Source organism: Lepidochelys kempii, chromosome 5, assembly GCF_965140265.1.
Source record: "Lepidochelys kempii isolate rLepKem1 chromosome 5, rLepKem1.hap2, whole genome shotgun sequence".
Lineage (NCBI taxonomy): Eukaryota > Metazoa > Chordata > Testudines > Cheloniidae > Lepidochelys > Lepidochelys kempii.
In genome coordinates, this window is record NC_133260.1 from 23,155,131 (window position 1) to 23,171,455 (window position 16,325).

Sequence of the window (16,325 nt, forward strand, 5' to 3'; positions counted from 1 at the left end):
GGCTGTTCTCAGTGGTGGCAGATGACAGAACAAGGAGCAATGGTCTCAAGTTGCAGTGCGGGAGTTCTAGGTTGGATATGAGGAAACAGTATTTCACTAGGAGGGTGATGAAGCACTGGATTGGGTTACCTTGGGGGGTGGAATCTCCATCCTTAGAGGTTTTTAAGGCCCGGCTTGACAAAGACCTGGCTGGGATGATTTAGTTGGGGTTGGTCCTGCTTTGACAGGGGGTTGGACTAGATGACCTCCTGAGGTCTCGTCCAACCCTGATCTTCTGTGGTTCTATGATCACTACCCCTGGGGGGAAGAGCACCCATGGAAAAAAATTAGTGGATGCTTAGCCCCCTCCAGCAGCCAGCTGCCCCCTCCCTCACAGTGCCTCCCATCCACTGGCAGCCCTGCCAATCAACTCCTCCCCCACCCAATGTTTCCCACCTGCCGTGATCAGCTGTTCTGAGGCATGCAGGAGGCGCTAGGGGAGAGGGGAAAGAGTGAGGATGAGGCATGCTGGGGGGAGGGGGCGGAAGTGGAGTTGGGGGGGCTTGGGAGATGGGGTCAGGTGGGGGCGGGGCCTGCGGCAGAGCGGAGCGGAGGGTTGAGCACCCCTGGGGCCTGGAGGAAGCCAGCACCTGTGCATCTAGTCACTCGGACTATCAGGGCTGGAATCACCACATTTGAATGGAAAACCCTACTGAGACAATGGACGCCTCAAAAACCAAACATCAAACCCTAGAGCAAGTTACTTCTTGCTTGTTTGCAAAAAAAACCATACTTTTGATAGCATGGTGGAAACAATGCATTTTCCAACCAGTGCTAACTGATATTTTCCTCCCCAATGGAGTATTGGAAATTTCTGTGAAAGTTTTTACTCTCTCCAAGCAGCTCCAGCGACATTACTAATAACAATCCTATTCATTTCCCCCACATTTGGGATTTTACTTACTGAGCCAGAACCTCTGCTGGTATAAATTGACATCTTTACTGAGGTAAATGAAGCTATGCTGGTACACGCAATCTGAGGATCTGGCCACTTTTGTTTTACAGGTGACTTGTTTGACACCGTGCATCACATTCTAAACCATCCATTGCTGGAGGTCAGCCCTTTTCCTAGAGGGAGGAGATTCTGTGCCCTCTAAAACACCACTGCACTTGTACTTCCCCGTCTTAAACCAGTGAATGAACCCCACCCCTCAGCCCTACCACAAGAAACAGGAAGCATGAGATATTCTGCTGCCTTGGGAAGACCTTCTACCATCTCTAGCACAGAGGTCCCCAAACTGTGGGGCACGCCCCCCGCAGGGGGGCGCAGAAGAATGTTGGGAGGGGGCTGGGCCAGCCCCCATGAGGGGCAGGGAGGGAGAGCCATCCAGCTCCGCCCAGCTCTGCTCTGGCCCCACCCCCAGCCGCAGCCCTGGCTCCCAGCCCCATCCCCAGCCACTTGTGCATCCCTGCACCAGGCTGCAGGCCCAACTGCTGGTCCCCACCATGGCTTGGCTGCAACTCTGCCTCCAGCCTCAGCTCTTGGCCACGGCTCTGTTCCCAGCTGGGTGGGGGGCAGAGGGGGAATGGAGCTGCACCGAGCCATGGGCCCGGCTGCCAGCCCCCACTGCAGCCTGGCTGTGGCTCTGCTCCCGCTCCAAGACCCACCCCCAGCTGTGGCCCCAGCCTCAGTCCCCTTATCCCTGTCTCCATCCCTTCCCCTGAGCCATGGCCCTACTCCCAGCCCCAGCTTGGGGTGGGGGGGGCGTGGATAGAGATAAGGGAGAACACGACCCTGAAAAGTTTGGGGACCACAGCTCTAGCAGATCAGTATTAAAGACAACCCACTGTGTTACGCAGCAATCCCTATGCACTGCAGATCTGCAGTAACTGCTTTGCCCCTTACCTTGCCCCACTGACATCCACGCCGACCATTAATTGTCCGTTCAGGGAAAGAATCTCATCTCTCAGTCGCACTTTCCCACATTTCCCTGCTGGGCTATTTTTCTTTAAGTCCGTTATCCAGATACAGCCAACATCAAGCACTGGGCCTTTGTGCCCTTTCCTCTTTTTCCCTCCTCTCCGTTTCTCTCCATAGTCTCCAAAAGCAGGGATGTTCCCAAAGCTTAAGCCAAGAGCCTCATTTTTGCCCATCTCCTTAGTAAGGTAGAGGGTGCAGATTTCCATGTCTAAAGTGCTGGGACCACTAGGCTGCAATTTGCTGTCATCCACGGAAAAATTTAGCTGTATGTACTCTCTCAGCTTCTGAATGGCAGACTGACACAGCCTCTGCTCTGGCCCTTCCACTTCCTCCCTCAGGCTGTTTTGCAGCCACTGATACAGGAGGGGGAGGAAAAGCATAGCGTTCTCTTGAGTGATGGGCATTATGGGCACCCAAGGGTCCCATCATGTGAAGGATGGCTTCCTGGGTTCACTATGCAGGGCTTCACTGATCCTCCTTTCAGAATCACGGTATCCGTCAGCATCACCCCCAGCCATGTTCAGAGAGAGAGAGCACACATGGGGAGCCACCACTCAGGTCCGGCGCTGTTGAACTGTTCAGTTTGGCAAAGAATAACAGGACGCTTTTATGAAAACACTGAAACAATTGCTGTGGACGGCTCAGCAAGAGGAGGAAGGAAGTGTCAACAAATTCTTGTTGGGCTACTTTTACAGCTGGCCAGCTACAAATTACACTGGAATCCAATGAGAATTCATTCCACAAGGAATGTTGTCAGTTCATCACCATAGCCACTCAACACCTGCTTGGCCTGCAAGATAAAAACAGAAGCATTACGATCCTGGTCATCGTTCCAGCTAAAATGCTGCTCAGCTGCTCTGCTCATTAGACACAAAAGAAAATTTTCCTAACGTGTATTTCATAGTCTATTTTGTTCTCCCTTTAATTTTTAGTTATCAGGTTATGCCATTCTATTGGCTTAGAGCGCAGGGTGTACAGTTCTCTCCCCAATCACCGTTTTTATTATTCTCTTGTCTACCACTTGGGGGCATCACCTATCCTTCTCAGGAAGAGAATAAAAGGTCATCCAAACAACCTGACGTGCCAATAGAGATCAAGGCCCTATAAACAATAGTATACTCTGTGTCGGGAACAAAAGACTAATACAGCAACTCAGAGGCAGTGGTAAAAGCACCTGGAGAATGGTTCATAGCCACTGCAAACAAACAGCTTCCATAAATTTCAACAGGAGCTGTTCAGAGTCAGGACTGGAGAACCAGACCCTTAGATTCTATCCCCAATTCAACTGGAGATGGCGAATAACGTTAGGGATGTTACTTATGAACCTCTTTGTGCCTCAGTTTATCTGTCTGTAAAATAGGTACAACGTAATACTTATTTACCCACTTCCCAGGGCTATCGTAAGACACAATAAATGGGCACAAATGATGCCTATAATCCTGTGGATCCCCAAGTTATAGGTGCAAAACACTCTCATCATATACAACTTCCTCCACCAAGTTTTTAAAGTAGTGTTCAATGCCTCTCAGAGGCCAGTGTAAAGTGCGTGACTATAGTGACCACCACTCAAAGCTGACATACAATGGTGTGATAGCATGGTCTGCCTTATGAACAGGAGTGACTAGTGGTCAGCCCAGCCCACCATCCAGCATGGCCCTTTAAGGATTTTCAAAGGCCCAATAAACAAGAACCTAAAGAAGGATAGGGATAGAGAGATAAGCAGTGGTTGGGAGAAAGGCCCTGTTTCTTTAAAGGCCTGGCACCAGGAGCCTGGCAGAGTGAGTAGGGCAAGACTCCTCTTTCCCCCAGTCAGGGGATACACTGGGAGGAAGGAGCCAGGGTAAAGTCTTCCTTCTCTCTTCCAGGGTGGGCAGACACTGAGAGAAGGCTGGCCTGCTAGACCTTCCAGTTTGGAAGGCTAATTACTGAGGGTGTTCAGCTGAAGGGAGCTGGAAAAAGCTTTGCAGCTATTTCAAGACAAGAGGCCTGAGCTACAAACTCCAGCCCAGAGAGAGGGCTGAGAGGGAGGACTTCTGCTTGAAGGAGACACATATCAACTAAAGGTAAGTGACAGAGGGCTGCTTGCAGTATAGCCCAGCTGCTGCAGAGGAGGCCTGGGAGTGGTCTTTGAGAAAGCACCTTCATAGCTGGCTAAGGAGACACTGTGAGGAACCACAGATCCAGGCAGGGATAGCAGAGTCCAGAGACCTGGTGAAGATGTTGACAAGTGGCATGAAGTTAGAAGCAGCTCAGGAACGTGGCGGAGGGATCAAAGAAACATGCTTTATCCACCCAAAACTCGATCCCTGGGCTGGAACCTAGAGGAGAGTGTGAGCCTGGGTTCCCCTACCTAGTTCCCAGCCAGACCAAGAGGGGGGTGCACAGGCATTAAAAGAATAACAAAGGCCACGAATGAAAAGTTACAGATAGATAAACATCGGGAGACCAGCTCGAAGACCATTAGATTTTGAGTTTACTGTTTTGGGACTTTTTCGTATACTGTGGAAGGAGAATGGACTGAATAGTGACCTGACTGCAGAACTAGGCCACAGGAAACAACAGATCACTGTGCACCAGAACGGCTAAAGGGGGCACTACACTGAAAAACCCTGCAACATCACACCTGGATATGTGGAGGTGCCTTGGAGGTGAGATTTCAGGACTAATTGATCATACAACTGTCAATAACTATAGACAAGGCTCAGATTTATTTTAGGTTATGCAGAAGGTTAAACTCATGGTTCCTCTGGCCTGAATCTATGAATTTCTAAATTTTGTTCTCATTTGGTTAGAGCTGACAGTGTTCCCAGGGGAGCAGGCACCAGCTGTTAATTTGGGCCACCATCCTGCAAAAAGCTCAGCAGAATGGGGAATCTGTTAGTTTCTGCATAGGCATAGGAGTCCACCCACATGGAGCGCATTCTAGGTTCGGGGCCATGGATTGCACCAAGCAAATCAAATGAGAGTACTGTATAATTAGCGATGTGATTATTTAAAACACACACACACACCTTTGACCTGGGAAAGAAGACTATGGCAACCATCAATAGGAAATAGGCTTCTGAATGAAACAAGCAGCACCACTGTACAGGACTAAAACAGCTCCATACCCAACAAAGTCAGTGTCTGATGTATCAATTGAACACATCCAGCCTGGTGAGAACAGCAGTTACAACAGCCCAATATACACACTAGCAAAAAAAGGTGACAAACTGGGTGGCAGATTTCTCTTTGGAAAAAGAAAGATCTCACTGAGAAAAATAGCAAACTGAGCACTGAGCCAAAATGGAGTTTTACTCTGGACTTTGGGACCTCTTTGTGAACTTTTTTATTCATCATCACCCTGTGTTTGCTTTTGTGTGCAATGCGTTCCCCAAACAGCTATTTTTACTCTCTCATGTACAAGACTTGTGTACAGAATGCTGTGGCTTTTTTTTTTTTCCTAGCGCTGGTACTAGTCTTCCCTCACAGAGCTGGCACAGCTGGGAAATGGGGAACATTAAACAGGATGATGGCACTCCCCCGCCACTGTGTTAAGATTCTGGTTGAGTCACTGAGAATGCTTCCGGGGGCATTTGCTGCACGCCCACTTGTTCTGGCCTGTGGTTTAAACCCACGACCTGGCTCTAACTAATCACATTGACAGGGATTTTTGTTGCATTTTTTTAAAAAAAGCACAAAGTGAATTAGCTAAACTTCACAAGTTGCACTATCAGTGTCCCCCTGCCCCCCCATCCATGGGCACTGGGGAAAAGCCACCAAACTTTATACACTGTACACAGCATGGTATAAATTAGAGTCTCATTTTAACAGACAGGTTAAATGGTGCTGCTACCTGGTATTAAACTGTGTGAGATTAGAAGGCTGCATATTACTCTAGCATACAGCCCCAAACACCCCTCCCTGAGGGAGACCTACAGCTGTACATCCAGCAAACCCACACAGATTAGTAATGGACAGAGCCTCTTCCTTTTCTCCAAAAATGAAGTTAATGAGTCAAATACTCTCAGAGTTTGGCTGGAAGCATTTCCATCACCACCATTCCGGGTGGTTCCACGTGGGGATTTAATCCTAATTGGTTCCACAGATGGTGGCTGTTGTAAGGGAGACACGGATATCAGTGTATTTTCAGGCAAGGTCACGTCCCCTTCTCGGCCAGCACTGCTCACAATTTGTATACCATGGTCCTCTAAGAACCTCCTCTCCCCACGCAACAGAGGCTTTGAGCCCTTTTTGCTGCTCCCGCTGCCACTCCCTGGGCTGGTTTTCTGCCTGGAGATTTTCATGATAAGGTTTACTGCAAAAGCATAGACCTAAGAGTGAATCTATCCCACAGGCCCTGCAGCCACTGAGAGCCTGGTCTCCGCTAGGTTCCACCTACAACTCTCACATTAAATTTTCCCCCAAAGACCGAGTCGACAGTGACACCCACACACAATGGGGAGTTCTCACGAAGGGCACGTCTACACTTGGAGCTGAGGGTGTGATTCCTAGCTTGCATAGAGCAGCATGCTAAAAATAGCACAGCCGCAGTAGCATGGGCAGCAATAAGTGGCAGCATGGGCTGAGGGGTCGAGTACAAACCCGCCTGGACCCTGCGGGTACATACTCCGTACTGCGAGCCTGTGTTGCCTCTCACGACTGCCCATCCTACACGACTCTTTTTAGTGCACTAGCTCTGGGTGAGTATGTCTAGGTGATGTGGGACTCACACCCCTAGCGCTAAGTATAGACACACCCTAACATGAAGATGTTTTTCCCTTCTGATAAAAGCTTCAGTTAAGGAGGGATTTAACTGGGTAGAGAGAACACACCTGTTTCTGTGGGTCTCCAGTCTTTTTTGCTCCAGAGGCTAATATGAGTAAATGGCACATGTCGGGGTGACTAGTTTTTTTAGTTGGATCTCTCAGACTAGCTGAGTGGTGGGAAGAATGGGCTCCAGAAGTGGGTGTATATGAGAGGAGAATAATACAACAATATTTCTTTAGATGACCCGAGGCTTAGACTTTATCACAAGAACCCCATTGCGTATTTGGATATCCTGATTCCATACATACTTCTGTTTCTTTTTCTGACAAATTGAGTTTTTCCTTCCGTGGGTGCCCTTTTCAAAAAGAACTATGGAAGGAGCTCTCGAGCCCCACTTCCTTATGGGTGGAAAGAGAAAGAGAAATAAATCATAAAAATGTCCCACTACTGGTTTTTAAAAGTTGATTTATGCACATGACCCCGGCAGATACAATGTTTAGGGTTAATATTCCTGCCATATAAAAGCCCAGCCCCAAACACCAGGAAAATGTACATATGGTTATATCCTTTTCACTCCTCCAGTGGGATCAGATTAGAATTGTGTTAGGTTATATCTTTTCAGCTATTTGTGATTTCCCCTGAATATGAAAATAAAAATAAATGTCTTTCCGCTCTTCAGCCTTTGGGAGGCTAGTGAAACAAGCCCATTACCAATCAGACATTCATTCATTGGTTTTTTTTTCCCCCATTCAAATTGAGTTTTCATTCAATAGTGCCTAGTGGTCAGCCCAGCCCACCATCCGGCATAGCCCATTAAGGATTTTCAAAGGCCCAATAAACATTCTTTTAATTCCTGGTGGCATCTAACAGCAACCACATGACACTGAGAACAAAATAAATCTTAATCTCAGAAATAGAGTCGAGCTGTCAGAGTTAATGGACATCTTACTCCTGCAGGAATTCAGCATAGGAGTAATTCATAGGATGGGGCTGTCACCACAGGAAAGGTCCTATTGGAGTCATCGCAAATCTCAGGTTACTCAGCATGAGTAATAAATTTGGATCAGAGAGGAAATTAATTGACACTAAAAGCTTCTGATTAACCACAAAAATTAGAGATAGAAGAGATCTATTAAAGTCATCTAGGTCCCAATTCAATGAAACGGATGTGAAACTTTCCACTGAAGCTGGATCAAGTGCCTAATCCAGCCCAGTGCAGACGCGTTCCCTACAATGCATTCTCCAGGGCTTATACTTGCCATACTTTTCTTATGTTGACTAAGAATCAAAAGAAGTCAGATCTGTTCAAGCATCCAACCTTCCTTAATCAGCTACAGTAATTGACAGGATTCTATGACATCACCTAAGCAGGTTTCAGAGTAACAGCTGTGTTAGTCTGTATTCGCAAAAAGAAAAGGAGTACTTGTGGCACCTTAGAGACTAACCAATTTATTTGAGCATGAGCTTTCGTGAGCTAGTGAGCTGTAGCTCACGAAAGCTCATGCTCAAATAAATTGGTTAGTCTCTAAGGTGCCACAAGTACTCCTTTTCTTATCACCTAAGCAGGCTCCGAGGACCCAAACTTGTAACAGTTCAAACAGAGGTGCATAGAACTGGGCAGGCAAGTTAGAAATATGCCCAATTCTGTGGGAACATTTGAGAATGGCTCAAATGTCCTTTTGGAGTTTTAATGGAAAATACACCAGGCCAAGCACAAAGCAGCACCTGCATTTCTGTCCATCTTAGAGACTTATGTATTTATCCTCAACACCCCGGCAAAGTAGGAACATACTATTATCCGCATTTTTCAGTTTGGGAATCACATAGGTAGTCCGCGGTTGAGTAGGGCATTGAACCCATGTCTTGTAAATTCCAGCCTAGCACCCTAAGCACTGGATTATCCTTCTTCTTATACATATCACTAAGGCTTTGTCTACATTAGGATTTTAGCTTTCCCAGGGGTACAGACACAGTTAATGCTGAACCAGGATAATTTCAAAACTGGGGAAAGCTGCACCAGTTCCAATCATTAATAATAGAGCGGTCACGTTTTCCAAAAACCTAATGGCACCTTTTTCTAATCATTTAATTTTGTAACAGAAGAACTTGCTCCGAAATCCTATCCATTATGATCTTTCTGCAGGATGGAAGAGCTGTATTGATAGAAACTGACCTTTTCTCCCCATGTGGAGCATGGTATCTGCAATTCTAAACTTGTTCAAGGCCTATATGTCTATTACCTCCCTGGGCCTAGTAACCTTTTTTTCTTTTTTAAATGCACTGCATGTAACGGATAATGGAGTGCTGGTTTGAGACAGCAACACTGTGAACTTTAAAGGTTTAGTACTTAGAACAAGATTCTGACATCTCTTACACTGGTGTACATCTGGAGTAACATGACTTCACTTCATTGACTTAGCCCAGAGTTCCTGTACATAGGTATAACCATGATTAGAATCTGGTCCTAGGTGTGCAGTTTCCTAGAGAGTATCCCCAAAGTTTTAAAATATCATTGCATCACTGTGTGGGTAACTGCCAGTGTCTGTGTGCATGTAATATTTCACATATAGTGCCAAGCTTTTATTTTCAGAGGGAAGCTAAATTTAGAATCTTAAGTCTATATTTAGACAAATAAGTGACCTCATTTTCAAGAGTGCAGAGCACCAACAGCTCTCGCTGGTCAACTAGTCACCTATAAAAAATGTAATAAAGAGTTATCTGTATCTCCTCAGTACCTGCAATGCTGCATTTCACATTTTCAAGCCATTACCAAAGTATTTCTGAAGTAAGTGTGCTATGTTGCTATGGGTTTGTCTACACTGCAGCTGGGAACATGCTTTCCACAGCGGGTAGACATACAGGCACTAGCTCTGCTCAAGCCAGTGTGCTAAAAATAGCCACATAGCCAGAGGTAGCATGAGCAACAGCTCAAACTGGCTGCCCGAGTATGTCCCCAGGGGTCCAGGCAGGTTTGTATTCAAGCAGCTAGCCCAGGCTGCTGCCCCGCTACATTGCTATTTCTAGTGCACTAGCTCAAGGAGAGCTAGCACATCTGTTTGCCTGTGTCGGGAAGCACACAGCCAGCTGCAATGTAGACATGCCCTAATCCCTTATAGGAATTCACTGTTTACAGTAGTCCTTCCTCAAAGGGACATTTAAAAAAATTTATAAATATTATAAAACATGTCTGCAAGTGCTTTTAAATGTTTCCACTTTTCACAAAGCCTTCCTGTGGGAAAGACCTTGGACAATAGTTATTCATAAAACAAGAAAAGCCAATGCATGTAACCTGTGAAATTGGGTCCATATTGGTTCAGAAGGTAAGGAAACCAGAATTACAGACCAAAGCATATGACGTTGTAATGCTTACATTCTAAGCTTAAAGGAGCAAATGCACTTAAATTTGTAAAATGCATTTATGATACATACCAAGAAAAGAAAAACGTGCAGATTCAGCACTGCAAGTTGAATATACTTGGAAACCTGTCTGATGTAATTTTACAGTGTTATTGGAAGTGTCTCAAAGAAAAACAAGCTGCATTCTATGATCACTAACCTCTGTAATCATTAAGCCTAAGAAAATTATTGCCAGATGTAACAAGATGAACTTCCACATAAATATTTCCAAAATCTATTAAACTAATCACCTCCAATCTCATCTGATCATCACATAGCTAAAAGTAATTTATTAGCAATCTACTGCAAGTGTTCAAATGCAACTGTACCAAGCAGGAATTTTGAAAGACAATATTGTAAAGTAGATTTTGGTTAGTCTATAATCTCATCTCTATCATCTCTTCCTTATTAGTCAGTTTATCTCTGATCTATTTTTCCTTTAAGTTCAAGTTGCATTTCCCTCTTAATTTGAGGATTTTCATGCTTTAAATTGTATCTTTACTTTAGTTTCCACTGAAATTTCTTGAGGACAAGCCCGTGTTACAGCTATATGCAAATTTTATGCCACACAGTAGGACCACACTCATTCTTACTGATGTCTGGGGAAGTTGTTGGAGATGACTCAGCTACGTGAAACAGGGCCTGATGCCACAAGTGGCCCCACACAGATAGCTCCCCCTTCCGGCGCGGTTGACTGCAACGGGACTCTATATGGGTACAAATATCCACTAGTTTGGAGCCAGTTGCACAATTTGGACCTCAGTAAGCATGTGAATAAAGACAATAGATCAGCTCCTCAGCTGGTGTAAATCATTATAGCTACACTGAAGTCAATGGCACTATGAAGATTTACAGCAGCTGAGAATCACTGTATTTTGTACTGTAAAATGTATTTTGCTATTTCGTTCTAGTCGTATCCTACTATACATTGTAGTGGTAAACTCAGAATTTATTTCATCTGATCTCTTGGGTAACATTGCCCATAGAACCTCATCAGTAATGCCTGCATCAAGCCCTGTAGCGCTTGGTTGAACTAGACAGAGTACCTCACTTAAAAATATATGTGCTGCAGTAAATTTTATAAACGTAATGAAAGGCTTAGCAATGCACAGCTTCACAACAGTTCTGTGCTACTGAACCTTGGAAGGGCATCATGGAAAAAACATCTTTTTGAGGCAGCAGTTTACAAAGGGTGCAGTTTAATGAGATTCTGCTGCATTTCTGCTTGTTACAGTGGTCTGAACAAGACCTTTACCACCTTTCCTTCCTATGTAGAGGTGTATATTTCAGTGGGGTGGGAGTTAACACAATTAATGTAAGTGCCTGAATAAGAGCTGTTGAGAGTTCACAGCACAATGATAAAAAGACTCAAGAAACAGAGAAGGTTTTAATTCTGTATTTGCTTGTATCTAAATAAAATGCCAACTCCATTACGAGCATGCTGTAGAAATACACAACACTTCTTGGAAACAAAAATACCAAACTGTACTGCAGAATTGTCTTCAAGTGTCTCAAAAATTAACTCTCCCCCCCTTTCTATTTGTTATGACTAAATTAATTTTTGTTGTTGTTCAAACATCTGTACGACCGAAGGCTCATCAGGAAAGCATGTGTGATAACAGAACATTCCTTGCTTGACCCTTCTAGCGAATCCAGGGCAATGTACACTCCTAGTTCCTGCTTTCTGAGGTTGGGAAACTTTATGGTTTCTTCTGGAGTTTGAAAAAATAAAGGATGCTTCTCACATTCCAGCAATAGCTGGGTGGGGTATAATGTCATGGCCTTCAGTCCAATGCCTCTAAAACAGCTTTGTCTGGCTGGTGCAACATCTGTATGTGGCTTTAATAAAATAGCAGTGTAGGAGCTGAGTTTAGTTTATTGAAATGTTAGCTTACTCTTCCTTCTAGCAACATTTAATAGTTTATTCCAGAATTGCAGGGATCCACATGTGACAACTACAGTACCTGGTATTGCTGCAGCTCTGGGATTCTTACCTATTGGACATCTGCTTGTGAGAGTAAAGACTTGATAAACACAATGTTCCCTAAAACTTGCCCAAAACTTTTGGCAAAATCTCTGGACCCTGTTCTTCAGGAACTCCCCTTATCATCAGTCATGTTGGTCAGCTACATGTTATTTCACTGACAACCTTTTTATCGTCTGAGGCCATAGTTTCTACTACAGATTGCCAGACAATTCTTATACTGTCGTAGTAGTTTCTAGGATTCCTTTAAAATATTTGTGAATTAAACCCCAAATCTTTGGAAGAGGGTTGTTGCTTTTTTTAAAAGGTCTATTAATCCTGACTCGGTACTCCTGCCATTCATGCTGCACACACAAAGGAGGGAATCCCATCTTCCTCAGCATCCCTCAGCTAAGGCCAGAGGAAGAGTCTTGAAAGTGAAGTCTGGCCTTTGGGCATTTTAAATATTCAGGACCCTGACTTGTGGTCTTATTGGAATGCATATGCATATAACTCTGTTCCCAGTATGGGGCTTACAGACATGCTATGTGAACTTCCCCATTTTAGAATCTATATATGTGTATAGGATAGTATATGATATTTCAAATTTGTAATGTAGGTCCTGTCTATGGGACACTGGAAGAAAATATGAAAGAGGCAGCAAGTTTTGTCCCCTCTCTGAGCCTTTTACAAGAGTTTTAAAAGAACTGGCCGGGGAGCTCACTGGACAATTAATGTTGATTTTCAATAAGTCTTAGAGCACTGGGGAAGTTCCAGAAGATTGGAAGAAAGCCAATAATGTGCCAGTTTTTTAATACAGTAAACAAGATGACCTGGTTAATTATAGGTCTGTAAGCCTCACATCGGTCCCAGGCAAGATAATGGAGTGACTGATATGGGACTCGATTAATAAAGAATTAAAGGAAGTTAATGTAATTATGGAAAATAGATCCTGTCAAACTAACTTGATGTCTTCTTTGGATAAGATTACAAGTTCGGTTGATAAGGTAATAGTGTTGACATACTAGATTTCTGTAAAGTGTTTGACTTGGTACCGCAAGACATTTTGATTAAAAAAAACTAGAACAGTATAAAATTAACATGACACACATCAAATGCATTAAAATCTGGCTAATGGTTAGGTCTCAAAATGTAACTGTAAATGGAGAATCGTTGAGTGGGTATAATTTCCGGGTGGGTATAATTCCACAGGAATCAGTTCTAAGCCCTATGTTAATTTAACATTTTTATCAATTACCTGGAAGAAAACATAAAATCATCAACAATAAAGTTTACAGATGACACAAAAATTGGGAGAGTGGTAAATAATGACAAGGACAGGTCACTGATTCAGAGCGATCTGAATCGCTTGTAACACTGAGCACAAGCAAACAATGTGAGTTTTAATACAGCTAAATGTAAATGTATACATCTGGGAACAAAGACTAAGTCATACTTACAGGATGGGGGACTCTACCCTGGGAAGTAGTGACTATTGAAAAAGTTTCAGTGGTTGTGGTGGATAATCAGCTCAACATGACCTCCCAATGGGACCCTGTGGCCAAAAGGGCTAATGCGATCCTGGGATGTGTAAAAAGGAATCTCAAGTAGAAGTAGAGAAGTTATTTTACCTCTGTATTTGGCACTGGTACAACTGGTGCTGGGATACTGTGTCCAGTTCTGGTGCCCACAATTCACAAAGGATGTTGATAAACTAGACAGGGTCCAGAGAAGAGCCAGGGAAATGACTAAAGGATTAGAAAATGTGCCTTATAGCAATAAGCTAAATAGGCTGAGCTCCTTGAACCTAACTCTGAGAGGGTTTAGGGCTGACTTGCTTACAGCGTATATGTGTGAAAGGTCTCAGTAAAAAAAAAAAACACCTTAAAAAAAAAACCTATGTAAAAATCTGAAATTCTATTAACAATTATGAAGCTAGAGGACAAGTCTAAAACATCTACTTTAGCGGTTTAAAGCTATAAAAAGGGGGGAAGGGAAGAACTAGCAACATATAAATATAAAACACTTTTTAAAAAATCATCAATTTTAATTTAAAAAAAAATTATTTTATCCAACCTGCTGTGTAGAGAGCCTTTCTTCAGCAGATTTCTGCACTTCTTTTAGACTGCCTTAAATGCCAAGGCAATCCAAATCTGACCTACAGTTAGACTGTATCAATTTGCGATTTGCTGTGTTTTTCTCTCAGCCAAATAGTACAATAAACATCTGAATTCCAACAGCTCTGCTTTCATTAGCAGTCTCACAATAATCAGTGGACAGCTCTGAATAATGAATCAGAAGCTGTGGACCTTAAATTGTGCATGGGGCTAGTAACCCCATCAGATAAAACATAAAACAAAAATGACTACAGAAACGAGCACCAGGACCCATATCGGCATGTAGCAAGCTCGAATAAGTGATCATCTTCATGTGAAGAATATGACAAGTATTGGTCAAACCCGTAAGGAAGTCCATGTCCTGAGAAGTCCCTTGTTCAATGCAAGATCAGTAATGAAAATCAGATTTTGGAAATGAGAAAAAGTCTGAAACTATTAAAACTTTAAATAATTGAAGAAGTGGACAGATACCATCTTGTGATGTCCTTGGAATAAGTGAGTGCAAGAGGAACAGGTTTGAACAAGGTACAATTTTTGAGAAACAAATAAGATGATTATTACTCCTGGAATTTGGATGACAGACAAAGCTGGCATAGCAATACTAATGTCAAATGACACAGAACAGGCATTGACTGAACAGAAATCAGTCAGTGCAAGAATTACTAGAGCTCACTTTCAAACCAGATTTTTTAAACCAACAGTCATACAATGCTATGCACCAACCACCAATGATGGTAACACCACCTTAGATGTCAAGCAATGAATATCAAAAGCAACAAACAACTTTCATGAAGTTCAAAAGTTTTGGGAAAGTATCATGATCGGCAGTGATACAAAAATATGTTCTTAACACCGGTATCATGTCTATCCTCCTCTGTGGAGCAGAGACATGGAAATCCATAAGAGCAATTTATAAGAAGTTCAGCTCATTCCAAAGTAAATGCCTGAAGAACATTTTCAGAGCTCACTGGAAAGAGTTTATTACAACATCAGAAATCCTAAGTAGAGCAAACCAATAAAAAGCACGACATATGGCAAGACGACGACTATGGACATATTTAGGACATGCTTTAAGGATGCCACCAACACAATATACACATCGAGAAATAACACTGATACCATCTGGAAGGAGAAAAAGAGGGCAACATAGAGAAATATTACACAGAATAGAGAGAGAACCTAAATTCATCAACGTGACACTTGAAAGCCTGAACAGACCAGCACGAGACCAAAACAAATGGCAGAAACTGGTGGATGTTCTATGCACCTGGATGTGGGAGGATAAAGAAGAAAGAATAATCAGTGCATTAAAGAATAAGGAGTGGTTAGGTAGTGGAATGTGCCTTCAAGGAAATATTCAACACCTTACAGTAACTGGATGCCAAATCCATTCCACTGCATCATGGCAGTTTGAGTTCATTATTCCTAAAACACTTCTGCATCCGATGAAGTGAGCTGTAGCTCACGAAAGCTTATGCTCAAATACATTGGTTAGTCTCTGCGGTACCACAGGTCCTCCTTTTCTTTTTGCGGATACAGACTAACACGGCTGCTACTCTGAAACCTTCTAATAGAGAGGTGTCTAAACTAGCCTTGGACATCCAGTCTGGCACTGCCATAGTCTTCAATGACAGATTCTTCTTCTAACTGTTCTTAAAGTTTTTCCTAAATATTCCCTAATGCAGCTCAGTCTCATTATTTCTGATGAATCAGAATAGCTGGTCCCTGTCGTCTTAATAATATTGCTCGTGTATTCTCTACACACCCTTTCAGGCTCATTTTCTCTAGAATGAGCATACCTAGTTCCCTTAACCTTTCCTCGGATGTCTTGTTTTCCAAACCTTTTCATCAGAATGGCTGTTCTTCAGTGAACTCTCCCAAATCAGTCTACAGCTTTTCTGGAGGTGTAGTGTCCATCACTGAACACAGGACTCCAACACAGGCGAATTCTGTCCATCTTTGTGGGGGGGGGGGGGGGGGGGAATGACACCTATCACCAATATATCTTGGTACTGGCATGAAAAGTATAACCTGTGCCAGATGGCTCAGAATAAATATCCCACTTGTTTTGGATGGAATGATGAACACACACAAAACAATCAATATTGCAATTCACAAATAAGCAAGTCATCTAGGGCTG

The 16,325-nt window shown here is 43.5% G+C and overlaps 1 protein-coding gene across 8 annotated transcripts in view; it reads right to left on the minus strand.

Moving 5' to 3' along the window:
* The window catches only part of PDZD2 (PDZ domain containing 2), a 334,633-nt gene that overhangs the window by 230,293 nt on the left and 88,015 nt on the right, over positions 1 to 16,325 (minus strand). For 7 of the 8 annotated variants that reach the window (XM_073343663.1, XM_073343664.1, XM_073343667.1 and 4 more), the window contains one exon: positions 1,886 to 2,750. In XM_073343663.1, coding sequence (XP_073199764.1) covers positions 1,886 to 2,364 — 479 coding nt within the window. In that variant the 5' untranslated portion in view covers positions 2,365 to 2,750. Of the gene's footprint in view, positions 1 to 1,885; positions 2,751 to 16,325 lie in introns of those variants that run through there. The other variant, XM_073343672.1, reaches the window with a different exon arrangement.